Genomic DNA, 23,345 nt, shown 5'->3' on the forward strand with positions numbered 1-23,345 from the left:
AATTTTGCACGTATGAAACAGAAGATCCTCCATCAGTCTTCTACAGATTTCTTCCCAGCATAAACCAAAAGTTCATTTTAATACTGTGCTACAGATGTTACACAACATTCTGTATTCACATGTGAGAGATCCTCAAAGAAGAGGTAGTTCTACTTAATATTTAAAGGAAAAACCACTGCATATGTACAAATATTTTCTTTTCTTCTAATTTTGTTGAGCTACTAAGGTATCTTTCCTAATGAATGTTATAAAAATCCCTTTATCTTCAGGGACACTCCACATGTTAAAAGTCTGAATACTTTATGATCTTTGTCTCACAGTCACTCATGCATCCTCCTACTCAAGCATCAAATGGAGCATACTTTTTCAGTTCCTCAGAAGAGAAATCAAGGAACCCTTAAATCATAACTTCTTGCTCAGAAGAGAAAGAACAAGATTTTTTATGCAGGTCTTGATCTTTTCAAGCAGCACTATTTTTTGTAAACTATGAACAGGTATACCAATCTTTTATAGTAAAACTGAAATGAAATACATTTTTCCCTCTTTATTATGATGGATTGTTTAACCATATTTCTGAAAAACATATACCAAATAAAATCCAAAACAGGTAACTGTGTTTTCAAAGAACTGGGATATGTCTTTTGTACAGAAAAAAACTTCTATTCAAAGCAAAAAGGTACTACAATATCATTATCTTTATAATGTGAAAGAGCAACAGTACTCCATGGCAGACTTTTATCTTTAAGGTAAATATATGAATAACACAGAAAATGGGGGAAGGAATTACTTCACTCTTGCATTTTTACTTTCTAGAACCATACCAAGAACTGTTAATAAAATGAGTTTAAGTATTCAGTGAAGGAAGAAAAAGGAAAATATTGAGACTGGGATCACTTCAAAATAGTTTTTAATAGCCTTAATCTACATATTGTCTCTAACTGTATCCTTTACAACAGTACTACAATTCATTCACAGCATTTCAAGCAAGATTAGTGTCTACCAGATGCTAGGTATGGGCAAGGAAGGTGAATTTCATAAATTCCTTGGCTTCCATTCACCTGAGATGCGAAGGGGCAGATCAAGATCCAAATAGGGTCACACCGGTTCATTGCCAGTTCTCTTGGTTAACAGGTACTGGGTAAATCAACAAGAGGAAACAAAGTATATTCCTAAATACCATCTCACTTCCAGAACTGCCTGACCCTCCTGCACCAGTGCTCTCACTATGCCCTACTCTGAGCTTCACCTCTCAAACATTCACACAACTTTATTTTCCTTCTGGGAGCAGGACAGAGAAAGGGAAGATCATGTTTTAAGGATCTGTGTCACTATACTACTTGGTGATGTAATTAATAGCTCCTTTTCTGTGACACTTGGAGTTGTCAGCTCTGCAGTGCAGCTGAGAAATACACAAACAAATCACCTATAACATTCAAAGGCTGAAGTGCAACACACCAATACACAGCTTCAAAAAGTTTGCACTGAAATACAGTATCCGGAGATTTCAGGCACAGCAAAGCTTCTGTCTCCATGATTTCCTACCCTCTCTCCACCTGTCAACTGCACAGGGCCAAATTTATATACAGTAGCAGCAAATGGACTGTCATGGCACTAGAGGACTCATACAAGGGCCCTGGATCAGTTTCAGCCTCTTTGTTCAGCCTTGAAAACAACAGTATCATATAACGTATATTTTACCATATTTCAAAAATGTACAAAATTAAATTAAGTATAAGAATGATGGTCAGCTATAGCATTTTCCTCACATAACCACAGTGTAAGAGAATAAAAAGAAATAAACTGATAGGGCTTCAGGTTCCCAGTTCATCATGTGCCCTGCCCCATCACTATAATGGCTCATACATCCTGAATTAATAGTAAATTTCTAGAGCTGTGAACAACTGCGACAGGTAAGACATTTAAATGGCTGTTTAAAATCAAACTTTTTATAATAAAAAGAACAATGTCTGCCAATGTATCATATCCAGCCCTTGCTTGGAAATATAAATTATTCAAGGAACTACTTCTTCCTATAATAGAAAAAAAGTTTGATTCTAAAATGTATTTTAAAGAAGCCCAGTGTGTTAAAACTCACCAGTTAGAACTTTTAAGTCTGCTTGAAAGCATAGCTTCAAATACTAATACTAATAACCTTTAAAAAGTAGTGCACGTGACAGTGAAGTGTTATTAACCTCTAAAAAAAACTGAGCTAATTTGGTTGCAATGCAATGCCAGGATACATACATAATTTCATTAAGTCTTCTGATCTAAGAGAAGATTTGTAACCTATAAAAAAAGCAGCTCTATTAAGAACTGCAGAGACAGAGTTAAAGACAAGTACCAAAGCTAAATTATTGCCTGCAGTTTCTTACTTAAGCATAACCCCTCTACCTCTACAAATGAAATTCCAGTGGCAGAACTAGTGGCTCACAGCATCCCAGTCGTTCAACAGCTTTCTGAATTCTAAACATATATGTTCCACATAAAATCTTTATTCCAGAGTATAGTATCCTTAAAATAGATTTAACCTTGCAGAACTACAGTACTCATCACTTCCTTGTAGCTATTTTGATTGGAGCTTGTAAACCCAATAAATTCAGAATTTAAATAAAAAGAATCTGTCAGAAGACACATTCCTCAGCCTTCCTGCTGGTGCTAGCTGATGCTCAGGGCTTGCCCACAGTGGGCTCTTTTCATATGAGATGAGAAGTTGTACCCAAGCTCTTTGGTGTTAGATACACCTTCCTTATGAAAAAGGCATACCTGGAAATTTTTGTGTGGTAGTTTTAAATTACTTGTTCTTGCTTTGGGATCCAGAAACTGCAGAATCATTCACTCCAACAAGGACATTTCACCTTTCTGTCTCTCATGAGCTTTTATAATGACTTAACATGTACTGCCAGGAGAATTAAAGCACAGTACAGCTGATATATATACAGAAAAGAAATGGATACTGTTTCTTAAAAATAAAACTATTTTAAAAAACAGAAAAAACCCTCACGTTTTTGAGTGCAAAGAAAATACCTTAAAGGCTGCTATAAGCTCAGTGTCTGGCATTTTAACCATAATTCTCCCTATACTTCTTTTTATATATCAAGCCTGTGATCTCCAAAGAACAGGCATGTTAGAGGTAGTTCCACCTAGCCAAACTGGTTCCTAAAAATCACAGCACGTTCCCAGACTACTTGTTTAAAAACTCTTCCACCACCCTCCAGCTTTCCCAGAAGCTACATCAGTGTTCAACACAAACAGGTAGACCCTGGCTCCCTATCTTCCCCCTTACCAAGAAAAGTAACTTCCAAACAGGACTACTCTCAGTTATTATATATTCAGTAGAAAAGCCAGAGACAAGAAAATTTTATGTATATTTTTACTTTTAAAAGTACATAGTATTCTAATTTAAAAGAATAAAGTTATTTGGAACTAAAAATTACAATAAATATATACTGTCTAAGTAACCCATTAAAATAACTTTAATCAGAAAATACGCAACAACACTTCAGTGGGAAAAACACTGATAAACAGACCTACATTGTCCTCAAGCAGCAGAGATCAGCTTCTGACAACTCTAAGTTTCCTCCATAGATTTAGAACATTTTCTTTATTTCAGATCTGTTTAGATGTTTAAATTCAGTAACTATTCAATCTAAAACTCAAAAAGTATGTAAAAGTATCATAGAATTACAGAATCATAGAATGGCTTAGGTGGGAAGAGACCTGAAAGATACCTACTCCAACCTCCCTGCCCTGGGCAGGGACACCTCTCAATTTGACAACATTGCTTAAGCCTCATCCAACCTGACCCTGAACACCTCCAGGGAGGGGGCATCCACAAGTTATAAAAAGTAAAAAAACTTACAAAAGTTATAGTAAAAAGGTATAGTTATACTTAAAGTTGTAGTGTAGTTATAGTAGTAAAAAATAACATTTTTTTCTATATAAAATCTTTGAAAAAAACAAGTGGGACAGTGAAATCAAACCTCAGTATTTTTCAGTTCACTAATGGACAATGCCAGGTTTAATTACTATTAATTATTGAAACAGACTTCATAACACAAAATTATTTTAAAATAGAACTTTTCATAAACCATTCTGCTCATTCATATTGAAAGCTATTAATATATTTTTAGTTAACTAATTTACAAAGATTAAAATACTGGTCTTCTACACTGTTTCTGAAGAATATATAAAGGTGTGATGAGCTACATGCCCAACATTACATCACATAGCAAACTGACAGTAATAATACATCACATTTAGGATAAGATGTTTAAGTTACATTAAGTTCTTTACTCCATTACAGTAATTGATTAGTTATCCTCAACAAAGCCTTATAAAAAACAAAGAACTCTACTTGGAAGTAAAAATGGTTCTCTGAAAAAAAAAATCTGCACTGGGGGAAGAAATAAAGGATTGTTTCCACAGTCCTCAGCTGCAACTGAGACCAATAAACCACAGCCTTAGATGAGCAAAAAAAGTAAGTGGATGATGATGATGATGCAGAGCAAGTCACAGGTCTAAAAAGTATTGCAATGGCTTTCCACAGTGAGAAAAGGAAATAATTTTTTTTTTCTTGAAAAGGTAGCTAGTAAGTCTAGCCCTCTGCTACCCGGGCTTATCTTCCAACATCTTTTTCAAGTGAAAAAGTCTCATAAGCTGTAAAGAAAATACAATCCAAAGGGTAACTACTCAGCCCCTCTGCTCTGTAGCACCAACCTGAGAAAGAGCAACTTTTTGCCAATAATTTAATGGAATGTCCTCCATTTTCTGCTGCTGTTGTAAGACTATTTCCACACTAATAAACACATGCAGTCTCTGGCTTTTTAAAGTTGCCTGGTAAGGAATCTCATGTGTTCATGCACACATGCATGTATAGAGACACACTAGCTTTCATCACTCTCCCAGGTCTTGGTAAGCCCCCAAATTCCTACCATTTTGAAGAAGCCTCCATAACAAGTGAAGGAGTAAACCATTAAGCTGGCTTCCAGTCTCAAAGTACAGACACTGGGTGTTTCTACTTTCCTTACTTTTCTTTCTGTAAATAACATGAATTCTTTCCAGTGCCTCATAATGTGTCTTCTCCAGCTCTACTGGTTCCTTTAGGATGCTTTTTTTAACATTCTGCATTTATTTTCCTTGTGGAAGCTTTTATTTCCACTTTCAAATTTCAGTTTTTAGACCACTAACTTTACATTTGCTTTTTCCTATGAAAATTTCAAATCCCTGATGACTAGCAACTTTCCCCCTCACCCAAGCACAAATCCTTCAGGAATCCAGGGACAAGCAGAGTGAGTTGATTGTTTTTCTACTCGGCACCCCTAGAAACCAAGAATATGTTTGAAGACAAGCCCAAGGATGTTTGAAGACAAGCCCTTAGGCAGCTTGTGTCAAAGAACCAACATTTCAGCAAGCTCAACTTTCCCACGGCTTTCAAAACTTGCTTAGTATTGATCTGAAAGTCAGAAACATTCCTAGGTCAAAGCAATTTCTTCTTTAGAAGCTGAAAAAAAATTTCACAGGGTCTTTAAACTTAATTTAGCTATATTATTTGTTAGAAGTAATTTATTGAAGCATTATTTATAAATGTGAGTATGGATGGAGTTCCTGTAATTTAATTTTAAATTAATTATGAGACCTATATATTTGTATTATTATTTTGATTTGTATCTAGAGAGGAAAAAATGTGTTCCTTCAGGTGCTACTGCCTTTGAATAAAATGCTGGAAACTTTTTATGAAAAGCATATCATCCTCCAACCTCTTCAAAGGAAGAAGCTGGTAACTCCTGTAAAAAAAAAGAATGAAACTTCTTGAATACCAGTAGAACAAGCTCCACTGCAAAATTGTATGTCTGAGAATATCTTAGGGTGGGATGGACCTCTAGAAGTCACCTGGTGCCACCACCTAGTCAAAACAGGACCAGCTTCTAATGTTAGACTAGGATGCTCAGCCATCCTAGTGAAATTACTGTCTGTAAGGATGGATATTGCATTACTTCTCCAGGCAGCCTGTTCTAATACTTAACCACATTCCCAGTGAAAATTTCCTTCTTAATTTCTCAACAAAACTTTGATTTGTGCCTGCTACCAATCTAGTAACTTTACAGACACCTGTAAGTATTTGTAAATTTGTACTATAAGCCTCAACCATTTCCAAACTAGGCTATTTCTGTCAAAGTAGATTACGCTACTTCTTGCCAATCAAAAACTGTGTGTCCACAACAGGAAGAGGGACTGGTTTTGAGAATTTCCCTCTCCCAAATCAACTCACGTCACAAAGATGGAAGAACCCTGGATTTATGTTCACTGTTGCTTTCAGCCTTGAAATATTTGCTTGATGGCGAAGCTTCAAACTAAGATCTATGCTCTGCCCTGCTCCTGAAATACATGTGTGCATGCAGACACACATATTGATACAGAAAGGCAAACATCAGCTCTTAAAGCTCACACCAGCAGTCAGGAGACACTATGCTGAGCCCCTCCAGGCTAAACCAATGAGAATCCTCAAACAACTTGGCAATTATACAGCAACACTTGTCCACAAGAAAAGTGTTTACAGTTCTGCAGGCTGCACTCAATGATACAGAAGCCTTCAGTGTGTTTGTAGCAGCCTCCTGAGCTGAAGCCCACAGGAAACTCAAAAGTAAGAATGGCAGTTTTAAATATCTTTAACCAAGTGCAATTCTGCACAGACCCTGAGAGAGGACTTGGGTTACATAAAAGCTTAACTGTGAATGTGCATATGTGGAATGGTACTTGAAAGAGCTTAAAGACGAGCCTCCTTGAACTGAGCCACTATTAACTTAATTTGGATCTTAGTACAGTTGACAGGTCCTCCCTGGTCAATTCCACTTAAGTATCTTCAGTATAATTTTAATATTTACAATTTAATAAAGGTTAGGGTTATGTCTAAGTGGTCCTCCCAACCAGGTTGGAAGATGCAGTACTTCCCAAATACACCTTTGCTCTTTGGTACAAGAGTATTGGCACCTGGGAAGAGGCAGAACCAAATGGCTACAGGCCAGGCCCACTACACATTTGACACAAACCTGCTCTTCAAACTAGTTGTCAAGATATGCACTAAGCACAGGCTTGAAAGACAGCTCTGCTAAATCCCTTAACCTAATATTGCAGGTACACACCAGAAACAGAACACAAAGATTGTCACTTGGATACTCCTCTCTCAATTTTAATATGTTCATTCAGTTGTCAGTCCTGAAAGTAAATACCTCAAGTATCTCAAAATCAAGCACTAAGCAGTAATTGATGAAAGTATAAAAAGAGAATATAAAACCTTTTGTACCCAAGTATTAAAACAGCAGTACCAAATTAGTCTTGTCTGTCTCTTTAAAATAAACTGAAAGCTCTGTGAACTCAAATATGTGAGAAGTGCACACCTGGGAGAAGAAAAAAAAATCTTACACAGAGACCAACTACAGATGTACCTGCTTGATGCACACACAGAGCACTACTGTTAACATGAGAATACAATCCCACTAACAGCTCAGGTACCATTATGCTGATCCAACACCTCTCTCGACTAATAGACAGGTTCAGTTGACAATAAGAAATAAGTAAGTAGTGACTAGAAAGACAACAGGTGTACAATATTTTCACTAAGTGAAATCCTGACTACTGTGGACTATGTATATAGCAACCACAAATATAGGAAATAAATTTAGAAAGTCAAACCTTCAATTCTGCTGCTTATATAACTTCCACCACAGCATACTATGCATTTCTGGTACAGTCTTCATTTATGCATTTGCTAAGATAGAGCTAATCTATAACCTATACTACAACAACACATGACTACTATAATGTGCTTCTTTTTAGGGAAGATACCAGGCAGATAAGTCACCTGCCTCCAAAAGAGCAAAAAGACAAACCCAAACCCCAAGGAAAGAAACAAACACCCCCAACTACTGGAATATGTCTCAATTACAGATGAAAAATAGAAATATATTACAACTATCACATATTTACCTTGAACATGGAGAATGACAAGCAGATAGGCTCCAAGCAGTCGCTCATAAACTCTGGTTCGAGTCATTGTTCACTTTCAATCCTCTCTGTGCAAGGCAACTGCTCCTTCTGCTTGACAAGTGTTAAGTTTTGTTTGCTCAGTGAAGCCTAATACAAGATTTGGTGCTTGATTACAAGGATGCTTTTGTAACTTTTCCAACTTCGTTTCCTGAAAGATACAGTAAAAAAAAGTGTTATGAAAGTCCTTGCATTTTTGAAACAAGAAAAAACCCTCAAGATTTTTCAAACTGATCATAACCATGTGGCTGCAGAAACCAATTAAAAATGAATATGTTTATTACAATTAATAACTGAAAACATTAGCCATATTTACTTTCCAGCTGAACAGTAGGGTTCTTCAGAAATACATATTTTCAGTAACAACCTGCAGGAACTTTTTTACATTCCCGTGTAACAACACACGTATTTTAGACTCACAGATACCTATCATAGGTAGTATTCAACAAATTAACGTGTGAAAGGAAATCAGTTTGAAAACTATTTTCTTTACAGAAATTAAAATTAATACTTAGTATTTTTCTTAAAAAAAGAAAATTGGTGGTGACATCCCATAATATTGGGGGCAAAGGAGCAAAAGCAAGTTGAGCCACCAGTTGAAAAAATGCTTGCAGAGGAGCTTTATGGTAATAAAAGCCCAGCCTCTCTGCTGCATGAAAGGTATATAGTTACCTCATTTACTTAGTGTTAGTTTTGTCTTCTAGAATAGTACTGTCTGAAAAGAAATTATATATATATATAAAAAAGTAGAATCTCATTTAACATTTCAATGAAGAAATTAATTCCTCGCTTAGCATCAATTATATTCCAAGTCCTTCTTCCTGTGGACTATGCTAAAGAGTTTTCTGGGCAAAAGAAATTTAGCTCAGCTCCCTACACCAATGAGAACTTATTATTAATCTGTTAGCCCCAATTCAAACCCCTGATATCCTTCTGGTTTTCTAATTTTCTTGCAAATTCATCTCTCCTGAAAAATTATGCCACTTCACGCACACGGCATTTGCTCAAAATAAAAAAAGTTTTACTCATCCAGTGGTTGAACACCTAGCAAAGACAGCAACATCGAGCAGTAAGTTTTTTTCTGACTGCAGAAGTTGTGGTCTCACTCTGCTTAATGAATCTTCCACAGCAAATCTTGAAGAAATCATAATTGGGCCCCAAAGAACTAAAAAACCACTTGAACACCTAAATAGTTAATTGCAACAAAAGCTGTAGTGCAGAAAGAGGAACAGAGGAGTGATTTTGCCTTTTTGTGGCACCCTCTTCTTTCGGTGGGCTTGACCCCCCTGACCCCTGTCAGCCTGGTGCTCCAATTGCTGTTGGTGGCCACTTCCCCCATCAACCACTCAGTCTGTCTGTCAGGGAGACCCAAGAACACGTATAATTAGTGCTTTGGAGGCATTTAACATGGAGGCAAATTAGTGGCCCAGCCGGGAGGTGTCCATCCCTTTCAATATTGGTGGGGTGAGGGCAGGCTGCCCCGACCCCTGGCCTACTTATTACACCTCCCAAGCTTCTTCCTGACAAAGCCACCAAGTGCATCCACATCCCAAGAGATCAGGGCCAGCCCTGGGATGTGTCCCTCACGACCATGGGCCTCTCCCAGCCACAGACCCTGTGCCCCAAAGGCTGCTGCTGCCACCCCGGCATTTGCCACGCTCACTGACAGGATTGCAGCATCCTTGGCACCAGCAACTTCAACACACACTTCCTAGTGAGGCAGAGGTAAAAGCAGCATGGTAACAAAAACAGTCACTCTCTTCAGTGTTTCCTAGTCACAGGGAAGAGTGGTGATTCTGACCGCTGACAGAGAATGTCCTTCTAGCAATAAAAACATCAGGCCAGCAACACAAGTCTGTAAGGATTATTTGCTTTCTTCTGCGCTTCAGTCACAATGAACTTCAGTCCTCAATAAAACACGTGGGAGATGGAAATTGCCATCAGCTTGTGTGTGGTAATACAAAAAAAGGCTTTCCTTCAGTACTATTCCTGCAGTCCATCAAAGAAAATAATCCCCACTTAAGATATATTTTAAAACAATTTCTCTCTGTCTGCTCCATGCATTTTTCAGCAAGGACTACACATTCTCGGTCTTCTACATTTCAAGAGCTGGAGTGTTTAAAACGTCCAGAAAATCAGTCATCTGGCTCCCCAGTGCAATAAGGTAGAAAGCACACTAGCACAGTAACTTAAATGTGCAATGTCTATTTACCACATTATCAAAAAACCCAAGAAACAGGAAAAAGGGAACAAATTAATGCAACTCATTTCTGATTTCATGGCAATTTTTGTTCAGTGAGACAATCTAAGGTAGTTTTCAGAAATACTGTCCAAGTCTCTTCAATATATAATGCTCTCCAGTTAGAACCAATATTTTGCACCAGTCTTCCTTTCATTAATATTTCACTTTTCACAGGTGTGAATATATATAAATGTAAATATATATATAAAAATATATAAAAAACACTGAGAACAAGTTCCATTATAATTCTCCATTTAAAATTATTCTAATTTGAGAATGCCGATCAGTATTCAAAAAATACCCCCAAAAACAAAGTAAAACCCAGTAGGGCTGCAGTTCCCTTCTCTTCCCCTGCAGTCCACATATCCTTAGCACTCTTGCTTCACTTTCTGTTGCTCTTGCTGTCAGCATCAAGTTCCCCGGTACCAGGAAAGCTCTGCAGCTGACTACAAGGTTTGGCCAGATAAGCACCGCTGAACCTTGCTGCCCCAAGGCACTGAGGATACTAATTCACCCTTGGCAGGTGAGCTTAAGTCCCTGATGAAGAACTAGTGATTTACAGTGCAATATTCCAGTGTGGAAACACGTTATGTTCTACCACTCAAACTACAGAAGCAACAAAGCTGTGTCAAAACCATGACGTGGATGGGTTGAGGCAGTTTTTTCTGTTACCACAGTCAAATTCAGCAGAGCTTTCCTGCTCTGCTTTTCCTTTTCCAGCTACCGAAGAGATTTTGGGCATTTTTTTTTACTGATCGTTTGAACTGTTCCTCCTTTTTCTCATGTAAGTTTCTGAGCTAAACAAACTAAGATAATTAGTTTGCCATCAGCCTACCTTGTTCTTTTGCAGAAACAGAAACTGCTGGAAAATATTTAATCCTTAAGGTCACTTGGCACTCCATAGCTATGTAATTGCAAAGCTTAAAACAAAAGTTTTAAAAAGCAGACTAGTTGTTCCAGTGCTTCTAATAAATGCCACACCCCAAAATGATGCTATTATGACCTTCCTATGAGAATAGCTTTCACGAAAAAAAAATAATCAAACCATAATAACAAAAAAATACATTAGGCAAAACTGAAGAGGTTGCAGCAACATTTTTTCCACGCTGCTTCAGGATTGCTGTTAAAGAGGAAGACTAACAGCCCTGTTTAAACACACTATCTAAAGTAAGCAACAACTGGAATTTTTCCAAAATCTTCCTGATACTAAGAGCTTGGAATCACACAACTGAATGAGTACTTCAGATGTGTTGGAGCAGCAATTAACACCTGGAATGCTACTCTGCCAGAGTGATGCTGAAGAAATTCAAATCCATAAACCAATCAGTTGATTTCAAAGTCCTCACAGTCTCTTGTTTTTGATCATATCCATGAAGTGTTCAATCATAATCCATTAAAAAGTAAAACCCAATTTTTCTGCAGCATAATTTATTATCCTTCCTAAAAATAGTTTATTGACGAAAATGCTTTTGTTATTGAAACTGGGGAGGGGTTCTGAACTGGAACTCAGCTGTGTATTCATGGCACTATCATAGCAGTCAAGCCCTACACTCTTTATGACTCCAAATATATGAAGCTGAAGCGTGCAAAATTTGTCATATGTCCAAAATGATTTTGAAAGCAGGGAGTTCAGTGGTGACTGTTCTTTAGATGTGGCTCTGTTATATTACTAACAGCATGATCCCCATGAGCAGCAAATGAGCTGCACTGTCCCAAATTTCAATAAAGAATGATAGTGCTGAGCATAACAAAGACAGAATTATTAAAAGAAGAACACGTGAAAAAAGAAATATCAATCCCAGACTTCACAAGAATTAGAACATTAAGTCCAACTCAAGATAACATGTTTAAAAAATATTTGCATCAGTATATGCAATACCCAGTAAATGTATTTCAGGAAACCTGAAAATTTTTAAATGTTTCTCCTCTGTGTAATGGGGGCTACAAGTGACTTTGGCAACCATAAGCATATTGCCTGAATCACATGTCCAGTTTTGAACACAACTTTGAAGTGGAACAGAATGCCAGAGATAAATTGGACTGTAAGTTTAAGCCAGTATGCAACAACAACTTTTCTATTAGAACTTTAAAAAAACCTGACACGATGCCACAAACAAAATTATTACTTTGGATGAAGAAAAGAGGGATTGTAAATACAGTAAAGAATTCACTACAGGGCAGACAACAAGTAGTTTCAAGAACAGAGATTACCAAGTGTAGCTCAAATGACATTCAAGGACTTTGATTCTTGAATCAGCCTGATTCAAAAACACTTAACTCTTTTCATCAATGACCTAAGCACAAAAAGCAGAACTTCAACAAACCTTGCTGACAAACATGAATTATCAATGCAGTTGAGTATCATTTTTATGCAGGAAGTTTTGGATCATAAAGAACTTAAGTAAAAGAAATGGAATGCAATACAATAGCATGACATTGGGAAAGTTATGCACGTTGGGAACTCTGAAGGATTTCTGCTTCACATATACCAGGAGTTCATGACTAGGACACAGCTATGTCCAGGAACTTGAGTACATTAACTGTTTATAGAGTATGAAACACATTCGTGGGATATTGAGGAGAGCAAGAGACAAAAACAACTCCAGAATTTCCATGGGAAATTTTCCAAGGGAAGTGGTAAAACATGAACAGCACCAGAGACAATATGACTGATAAATTCAACATATGCTTAGAAAGATGGATAATACCATCTGGAGAACAGGAAAGCCCTATGGATGGAGATAAAAAGAAAAGAAAAAGACAAATACAATGAAAGTTGGCAAGGAAATTATTACTTTTTGAAAATGTAAGATAGGAATAAGCACAAGGAAAGAAAGATGGCTATTCAACTTCAGGAAAATTACTAGTTCAACAAGTAGGTATGGATTAGGCATTAAAATATATTTAGATCAGAAATTAGAAGACAATTCCTAACTACTAATTGCATGGATCTAAGGCAGACTTTCAAATTAAATACAGTAAAAAACCATAATTAGTCTTTCGTTTACAAAAGCCACCATCTTATGTATCTGCAGGTAACAGGATAGGAGCAGACTGTGATCCAGGAGAGTCCTTGCAACCCCATTTTGTTATTCAGAATACAAAAAGATCTACAGTTAACTTTAGCTTATTCAAAGTCAAATTTAACAAGTTCCACAACAAAAAGAAAGTTTAAATAAATGTTTTGGATTCTGTATGATGTAATTCAGTCAAATACTTGACAAAGCCTACTTTTAAAATGTGTTGCTCTTATTCTATGGCAAGGCACACCTACACAAATATTAGAAACGTGTAAAACTGAAAGAGATTAACAAGCTATACTTAAGTGCTGTCAAATATGTTTTAAAAAGCAGGTAAAACCACCACCAAAATCTACAAAAATATCATACAGTTGATAGAGGAGACTGCTGGAGATTGCAAACTAGTTTGGCTGCACAGCTGTGCAGCCACCAACAAGAACTACTTCAAATAATTCCCTACTTGCTTAGGCATTAATCTGTGTAAATCCACAAAATAATTCCATTAAACTGTGGATTGTATTAGAAGTATTTAAAATTTCTAGTCAGTGCATAAATTTGAAAGCCAAAAGATTGTGTAAATTATCTTTCCATTGTGTAAATTATCCCTCTACACACTGCTACAAAATCCAAAAAGTAAATTAAGCACACTTGTGTGCACATATGCATTAAGTACTTTTCAAAAGACTGAAATGGAAAAATATATCTGAGCTATATTTGTAGGACACTTACAATCACATTTGTAACACAAGTGCTGCAACACGTGTGGATTTGTTCATTCAAAAAACTCGAGCTCCTAACAGCTGCTTTCTGCAGCAAGAGAGTTCACAGCCTTAGAAAAGGACTTATTTTTGAGCAGCTGGAAGAAAAGTCACCAAAACCTGCCTGGAATACTGTAACACAAACCTTAGGAAAGGAAGATTTCGTGCTGCTTTCAAGTATCAAATGTGTGTACATTACAGCAGATTTTAGAAGCCAAACTACTAAAGTATGATATATCTGTCTGTTTCATAAACAAAGTTGTTAAACATGAAGAAATTAAAGCCCAGATGCTTTTTACCATGCCCAACACAATTAGGTAATTGGGGACGCCACTCATTGGACTCCTGAATGTCCATCTTAGTGTTACTCTGGCATTCCAATTAACTAACTGCTACAAGGTTTCTGCCATTAAATTAATTTTAATGAAATTCAGTAAAATTGTTTTTCCCAGTGCCATCAGGTATTCAGATACATCCTAATGTTACAAATATGACATATTTTCTTATTTGAGCATATTAAGTAGGATTTTGCTACACAAATCTATCCCCCTGATCCACTTCTCCTCTTCCATCACTTTGGTGATCAGTTGGCTGAGAGCTTCTGCCCTGAAGACAACTGGCAAACAGACACCCATGCTTCTTCTGCCATAAATGACATCAACTTCTGCTATTCTACCAGAAGCTATAATTCTTAAAAGTTTTTATTAGCTATTTATCATTTTTGCTAGATCCTTACTGTCATACAACGTGAACGAGGAGAAAAGTCTCCACATGTAATGCGTTCCAACTCCCAATCTAACAAATCCAAACTGGGAATGTAACTTAAACCTTTTACATTTTTCTGGGAGGGGGGAAAAAAAAAAAAAAAAAAAAAAGCAGCATTCTTAAAGAATGCCTTTTGCTCACTAAACATAAGCAGCAAGAGAAAAAAATTAACTAAATTCTTCACAAATTTAATGTGTGATTACTGAAAATATGGTCACACTATACTGCCGAGAAGACCTGTCACATATTTTGGCTCTGAATTACAATTACTTTATACTAACAATTTAGCTAGGCTGATGAAGGGAAAAAGTGGGGCCTCAGTCCTGAATATACATTTGCTCACTTTCTAAAAAGCAAACAATGGACACTAAGATCAGGGCTGGTGCCTTTAGAAGTACAAATGCTTACATAGGAAGGCTTTCTAAAGTACAACATCTTTTCAACACCAGAAAGAGGACTAATGAGTGTTTTCACAACCTCACAGTATTTTTTTTTCATAACTTAAAGACAATTGTTCATTATTCTATGTCCAAAATATCCCCAGATCAAAAAACTGACAGGGTAAGCTTTTATTAGATCTCATGGTCTTAGCTTGTTTCTGTTACACCTGTAACAGTTGCCCAATCTAGAAAAAGAAATTCACAACCACTTTATGTCTCTAAACCCAAGGTGATTACGCAAATTATGGGACTCAAGAATTCTCCAGAAACCGAGTTTTTGTTTGGTGGTTACAGAGTATATTTTTCATTTCATGGTGCCTAAGTAAAACAGGCTGTCTTGTTTTGCATAATGAATTTAATCAATAACACGGCATGCTATACAAAACCTTGCTTTTTACCCAATAGCGGGACAAAGGTTTCTCCTACAAGAAAAAGAGCAAGGGACATAAAACCAGAAGCCCTTCAGCCCCATCTTTGGGCCAGCCCTCAGCTCCAGCTCCCAGCACACTTTCGGACCTGAGCATTTTGCCCACACGAGGGGAGTGTGAGCTCATTTCAGAGCAGGGGCTCGCTGCTAAAATCTGCTCTCCCGCAGAACACTGTTTAGAAAAAGCGGTTACTATTTAAAAAAAACAAAACAACCCCAAAACACTCCATTTGAATTTCAATTTTGGTACAAAGAAGAAAACAGCAGCAACAAAGCTCAGACAATTCAATAGAGGCTTTCGGAGCTATTTGTTTTTGACATAAAAAAAAGACTGCGACTACTTTTTCCCCCCCTCTTCCCCCAGCCTTAACTCTTGTTTTCTAGGCAGTAAGATTTTTCCAAGTCTCCTGGCCAGCCGCCAGCTCCATCAGTAGGTGGGAGGCGAGCCCTGCGCTGCGCCACTCCCTCCCTCTCTTCCCTCCTTCTCCTCCCTTCCTCTCCCCTCCCTTCCTCCCTCTCCTCCCTCCCCTCCCTTTTTCTCCTCCCTCTCCTCCCTCGCTCCCCTCCTTCCCTCCTCTCCCTCCGCCCTAGGCGCCTGCCCTGCCTGACATGCTTTTCAAGGCGTGCTAGACTGCCGAGCAGACTTTCTGGCTCCACTTCCATTGTTTGCACGCCTGCTTTGCTCCTTATCCAGAGCGTGGATTAGCATAAGAATAGAGTCTTCCCCCTCTGCAAGCCAGCTCCCCTCCAGAAGACCTCTACCCCTTGAGAATAAACACGGGGCTGGGGTTTCTTTTTCTCAAGACTTTCGTCTGTAAACCCTCTTTTCCTATTCAAGACTTGTAAAAAAGCATTAAAAGTAATAAAAATGCTAAACAGGCAGGACCGACAAGGTTCAGGAATACCCGATTGGATAGAACAGTAATTACCAAGGTCAAAAGAGTCAGTTTGGTAACACTGCTCACTGAGCCCTCAAACTCATGGTGAAAGTACCGAGTTTAATTCTTAATGGATCCACTCCCCAAACAGCACAGGATAAGTAAGTTTTAGGTAAGAGTAACTGAAATGATACCTTAAGTTCCCCTTTCCTTTATTTACCCTTGGAAGACGGGAGTTTCAAATTATTGAGGACAGAAAGCAGTATTTATCAACACAACCCTCAGCCAAAAATACAAACCCTCTCCGTACTACTTGTAGCAAACACAGCAATTGCTGCTGCCTATTTACTCAGTGTAAACCCTGTCCCTTGTAGAGCAAGTGAGATGTGATCTAGTATTTTTAAAAAACATTCCACAAAAAGCAAACTGCTTGCCCTCAAAGCACTTAAAACTATCAATATGTTAATTTTTTTTTTGTACAGCTACCCTTAAAGTAACTGATGTCCAAATAAATTCATACCCTGTTTTGTGAAGAAAAAAACCACACCTTCAAATGCTTGCACAGTTCATAAGCATGCCACATAATTTTTAAATAATTAAATTCAGCACTCCTCGCTGCAATCGGCAGGAGAAAAGGGTTCTTTAGCAGTTATTTGCTCAATGGATACAAACAGCAGAGACATGCCTGGCAAGTTCAACATCCTCACGATTTGCTAATAGAAAAAGCTGCTTGGTGAGGTAAGCCTTAATCCCTATTTCCTTCACCTGCTTGCCATGCCCACAGAAGCACCAGAGATAGGAGAAGCTCTCTCAAGCGGTTCTCACAAATCACTGTAACATTTTCTCAAGGGAGCAGTCTGCATCAGTCTTCCAGAGGCCTTTCTGTGGGTGGATAGGCCAAATAAATGAAGTAGTAGACACTGCTTGTTTACACTCCTCCAAAACAACTATGTGAAAGGGAGAAATTAAACTGTTCTTACTTCAGACAGAAAATGTTAGGTATGTACTTTGCAAATTACATTTAACCATTAAATTTGTTCTCGGTGTTAGCTATATTGCCCTTCTAACTTTAAATTGCTGAAATGTGCCCTTTCAACCTCTCTTCTAATTCTTTTGATTTACATGAATACTCAGCTCACAGCTCTTCTGTCATTTGTGAGCCTTGACACTCATCCTGGAAACTCATGTGGGGTATTTTTGAGGTTACAAGCTCCAGACACAAAACACAAGGAGGTTACCACCTCCACAGCAAGAGCAAGAGAAGGGAGCAAGTATTGTCAGTGGCAAGTCTAGCATAGCTTAAACCAGAATCAGTGGCAGTTTGAATTAATATTCTGGGCTCTCAATAGCTGTGGCTGATGAGCTGCCACTTGCTTGATACTGCCACAGAGACTGGGACCATCAGCTAAAGAACAAGGTGGACAAGCTAGGAACTGCCAGAGCTTGCAAAGAAAACCCTGATAGATACAGGTAGGTTAACAAAACTTCAATAGGCCCAAGCAGAAAAAGAAAGGCAAAAAACAAATAAACAAACAAACAAAAATTAAAAAACCCACACAAACAAACACCACAACTCCCAAATCCATCTGAGACAAAATACATTGTAATGGCAACACCATTATCTTACACAGAACCTAAAAAGTGTTGGTTTATTCTCAGAATCATAGAGTATGGTATGAAGCATGACATGCTCACACACTGAGTTATTTCACAAATACTGGAGATACTAAATTAGATAGGTGTATCGAATTAGATGTCTGTATTAGATGGCTTCATATACAGTACAAATAAACTAAAATTATTCTATGTCTCATTCAATTTTTACTTTCATGTATAGTGCTTAGTTTTTAATTGTGAAGTATAAGAAAGTATTATGGCTCTAGGAAAAATTTCCAAGACACTACATGCATGTGTTTGAGCCTATCTTACCCTGTCAGTATTCTTCTAGTTTTGCTGTAATGAAAATAAGTTTTAACACAAACCAAAGTTAAACACTAAGTGCAATGTAGGTCTGCTTGGTTAAATAACTACAGATACAACATGGCACACGCATGCACACAAACTGCTTCTTTCAAGTTTTAAGCACTGTACTTTCATTAAATACAGCTTCAAAGACATTTCTAAATCCAAACACAGTAATCTTTCAATAAGTAGACAGAGTTCAAAGGTAATGTTTATACTTCCACAGCCTCCTATTTCCCTGCACTGTAGTGCTAAAGCAATACTGTTAATTTTTTTCATGCAAAATTAAAAAAACAAACATACACACAAGAAGCCTAAGGAGAAAGCTCAAGGAGATTCAAATATTTAGAGTTAGTATTAGCAGTGTCTCAGGAGTATTCAAGCAACTACACCACTTCTTAGTGCAAAAAGTTTATTTTCTACACACTAAGAATTTTTTCAACAACTACACAGAAGTATGGCTAGGAATAGCAAATCAACATGTAAGGTAGCAGCTTGTTTGTTTTGAGATTAAATGAAACTTAATATTGAATTAAAAATCCTTATGTTTTTCATTCAAATACTTTCTTCCAATACTGTAACAAAGCAACTGGACTAGGACATAAGGAAACTAAGAAGGCACAGAGATTATACTGTATATTCTTTGTACTATTGATTTAACTTCCTTTCCTACCTTTACTCTTTGAGCCCTGCAGTGTGTGACTTAAAACTGCCTCTACTCACTCAGTACTACAGGAATGATTTGGACACTGGTTTTCACTGTGAACATTTTCCTCATTCACCCTCAAGTTTCAGGATGATGGGAATCTCCTCTGATGTTTCATCAGTTCCTTAAGCTAAGAATCTTACAAGTAAATCTGTCTGCCTCCAAAGTCACCTCTTGATTAACTTTGACAATTCAATTACTCACCAGTCATTCAAGATGACATCCTTATAGCCATCTCATTCTGCCTTTTCTTACATTGCTTCAATCAAGGCCATCTATTCCTCCCATATCTCCACTATCAAAACCTTGTTTCTTTCATGATTATTTAGCCTACACTAATCACCTCCAATAGGACAGAATTAAGGCTGATTCAAACTAAATCTCTAAAGGAAAAATTGAGGGTTATAGGAAAAAACACAAATTCTATAACAGGAGTAAATTTTTGTTTCAAGTTGGAGGGAATAAAGAATTCTTTTTGGCAAAAAGGGACAAAAAATTCATTGTTATTGAACTTTCTCTTTTTTATTATTTTTTTTTTATTATTTTGTTGTTAATTCAAAGAGTGGGGATATCATCAAACAACGGATTTACTGACAGGGAAAAAATTAGACTTCAAGTATACATTTGCTAAACTGTCAGTAATTTAAAGTGGACAGAACTTCAAGACACCTGTATAAACAGCCTTATTCTCATACACTGCCATCTCAAAGACTTAAAGGAGTCTCATTTCTAAAGGCAAACCCCAATCACTTTCATTCCATTGGAAGCCTAGGATCCAAAATGTTTTGAAAAAATATCTTCATATGTTTTACTTGATGACCAAACCAGCTCATTGTTTTTAAAAGCCAGCAACTTGAAGTAATGTCTGAATGAGAACACACATTTTATATCTTGGAAGAACAACAAAATTTGTCTGAGGCATGGTCAAGTGTAGCCATTTGAGGACACTTCTACACACCTTTGCTGTGGAAATTTTCCTCATGGAATGCACTATCAACCTAATTTTCTAGCACTAATGGTGATAACTGCAAACATTTAAAACATGAGTTCAGGATACTTTGTCTATATCAAAACAGTGATTAATCAGTGCTCAGAAACTACTGCATGTAAGTTGCAGCTTCTAGGAAATTCACATTAAAAATCAGGAACATGAAGTTGCTGTTTTCTTCAAAAGTTTGCATACACCGTGACCAAAAGCAGACATATGCATAATTTTTATCCCATGCAACTTACACATTTGATCCATCCACATGATTATTCTTTTTTTTATACATTCTTGACAAGCTTTTACCAAGGGAAGAACTCAGAGGTTATGTAAACCATGTGATGGGGCTTAACCATGTTGTCTTTCTGACTTGTGCATTCAGAGCTGCAGAAGATACAGACATCTGTTTCATTATGCAGACACTGCAGGTGCTAATAACGAGGTTCACAAGAACAGATAAGTAATGCTCAGGTTCTAGCAGGTCCCTATTTACTAAGATGCCAGTCTCTCACACCTTTTCAGCTACAGGTATGCCATCACATTTCTGAAATACTAATGTCTACTTCCTCATTTCTTATCTGTTGTAATGTCTTAATATTTTACAACTCTCTGCCTTACTACCTTCACTAAATAAAGAACTGTGGCAACACCAATATTCTTGTTCTGGTGGAGATAGCACCAAGGCTCCCCTTTCCTCCCCCTGAAGCAAATATTTGACCATAGCTCATCCTGCCTAAATATCTACATTGTCCTTACCCTAAAGTAATATTGAAGTAATTTTGCTTTTATCATCCTTGTTTCATCAGTCATTTTAGAGCTGTGGACTTCTTTATTTTTCCCCAAGCTGTATTTTCTTGCTTTTTTTTTTTTTTCCTACTAGCTAACTCTTCGTGTTATTAGTAAATACAACTTAAGTATTAGTACTTTCTAGCATATAGCCACCTCACCAGTCTTTTCTTTTTCAAACCATTATGCTGTGAAAACAGAATATTATTCTGTTTTTATTTCTCATTTTCTAAGCAATTTCTAGTTATTTCTAACTACAACTAGCAAACTAAGTAGCAGCCCAAGACTTTATGCAAACATTTTAAGACTCTGCACAGAGCAGCTAAACCAGTGTTTTCACCTGTTCTTCCCTATACATGTGAAGCACAGCACCTTTGTGTTCAGATTATGTATTAGAAATAACTACTGTCATTATTACATCGAGTCAATTCATATGAAAGAAGAATATGAAAGAAAAAAATTGTTTTTAAAGTAACCTGTACAATCAAGAAGTTACCATCCATTCCAAACTATTAACAGATTTCCTCATTTTCCAAAAATGGGCAGAATATGTGAATTAACTGTCATGTGACTAAACAATTAGTGAATATTTCCTAAATATTTCGATTATTTTCACTACAGGCATGTTAACAAAGGAAAGTTTTAGAACAGAGTATTAAAGTTTTAAAAGATTCAAATTATTATTCAGGATCCTGAAATTCCGGTACTGTGTTGTAAATGCAAAACATGCACACTTTAATGCCACAATATAAGTATGCCTTCTTTACTTAGGTTTGGTTATAGTACACATTTAATTTTTTTTAAAGGATATCACATGTTTGGATTAGAAATTAGAAACTAGCAAGTTTTTGATCACACTGTTTTTTTATGAAGATTACTAATGGCCTACAAGGACCCTTAGCTAAATCAGCCTTCTATTTTGTTAAAAAGTAGTAATTTATATTATTTTACAATACACTTTAGCTGGATGCCTAGATTTACTCCCATGCAATTCCATATCAAGTGCAACACTTCAGAAACATTTCATGTAACATTTTATAACCTTGGAACCTCTGGAGAGGGAGATTTTTGACTTTTAAGCCTAACTTGGAGGAGCCTAGTCCTTAATTGCCTTCTTAGGACTGCTTCAAAATAGGACCATCAGAAAGAAATATCTGTCCTCTTGGTTTGCTTCAAAGAAAAAATTAAAGAGTTAAAGGAAAGAAAAAAGGGAAAAATAAAAAGAAAAAAAAGAAACATAAATAAAAGAGAAAAAAAGAAACGTAATTCTTGAAAACAAAAGCAATTCCTGTATTAAGTTTAGTAGATAACCACATTTTGCCATTCAAAATATAAACATTATGTCAGCAAATAAACAAAACCCAAAATCTGGTATGTTTCTAATTACTTATCCATGTTATAGTAACCTGATTGCAAAATACATTCCTATTAATACAGACATCTTCAGACTGTACTGTGAACGCATTACCTCTGTCCTTTTATCAATAAGTTCTTGAATTAGTTCTTTACCATATTCATAAAATTCTTACCCTCAGATACAGAAATAAGATACAAAATTTTACTACAAAAACCTGCCTGGATTTGAGAGCTGTTATCCCCTATGCTTCTGTCAGGAAGCTTTGTTGTAAAAATGGATTCTAGGGCAGTTTAACTCAACCTTCCTGAACCAGCCTTGGCCAAGCAATAGGGAAGGCTCTTGTTTTACACTGAGACTGAGTTGGTCATGCAACTGGAACAACCTGAGCTAGGACAGGCCAAATGGAAGTAAGGAAAATAGAGTTAAGAGGATACAGATCAAAGGACCAGGCAAATGTGTGCCAGCATGCAGCAGAACAGAGTCACTGGCACTTCCTGTTTTGATCAACTGATGCAAAGATGACACGGACTTCTGGTTACTCCACTCCTGGAAAATACTTTGAGCACACTGACCTGCATTTCCCATTTGTGGTTTGAGCCTGAAGTGGCTCAGCTTGTTTGTTATGGAATTAACTCCCAGCAAAGTGTTTGCCACCAGGAAACTCAGTGCCAGGTAACCCAACAGAATCATTGCTTCCTTCCTGAATGGAGGAGATCTTGCTCTGTCTTGATAGCTAATAAGAAAATAATTGCAAGAGCACCACTTCATCACTGGCAGATTTCATTCTGAAACACTTGGCATGTGTTTCTAGCTACTGCACAAACAAGCTCCATCACATTAGAAAAGATGGTTGTACCACCATCTGTTCAGGAGACAGAAAGATGACAACTCCATGGATACCAGAAGCAGAAAAGTAGGGAGTTACACCTCAATTCTCAACTAAAGTTATTGGTTCAGTGTCTATTTGATGCCTTGCTGC

General features: G+C 37.1%; 1 protein-coding gene across 3 annotated transcripts in view; it reads right to left on the reverse strand.

The window, feature by feature from the left end:
- The window catches only part of BMPR1A (bone morphogenetic protein receptor type 1A), a 77,937-nt gene that overhangs the window by 14,239 nt on the left and 40,353 nt on the right, over positions 1-23,345 (reverse strand). For all 3 annotated transcript variants that reach the window (XM_030452783.1, XM_030452785.1, XM_030452784.1), the window contains one exon: positions 7,984-8,191. In XM_030452783.1, coding sequence (XP_030308643.1) covers positions 7,984-8,050 — 67 coding nt within the window. In that variant the 5' untranslated portion in view covers positions 8,051-8,191. The remainder of the gene's footprint in view (positions 1-7,983; positions 8,192-23,345) is intronic.

This window comes from Calypte anna, chromosome 6, assembly GCF_003957555.1.
Source record: "Calypte anna isolate BGI_N300 chromosome 6, bCalAnn1_v1.p, whole genome shotgun sequence".
Taxonomy (NCBI): Eukaryota; Metazoa; Chordata; class Aves; order Apodiformes; family Trochilidae; genus Calypte; species Calypte anna.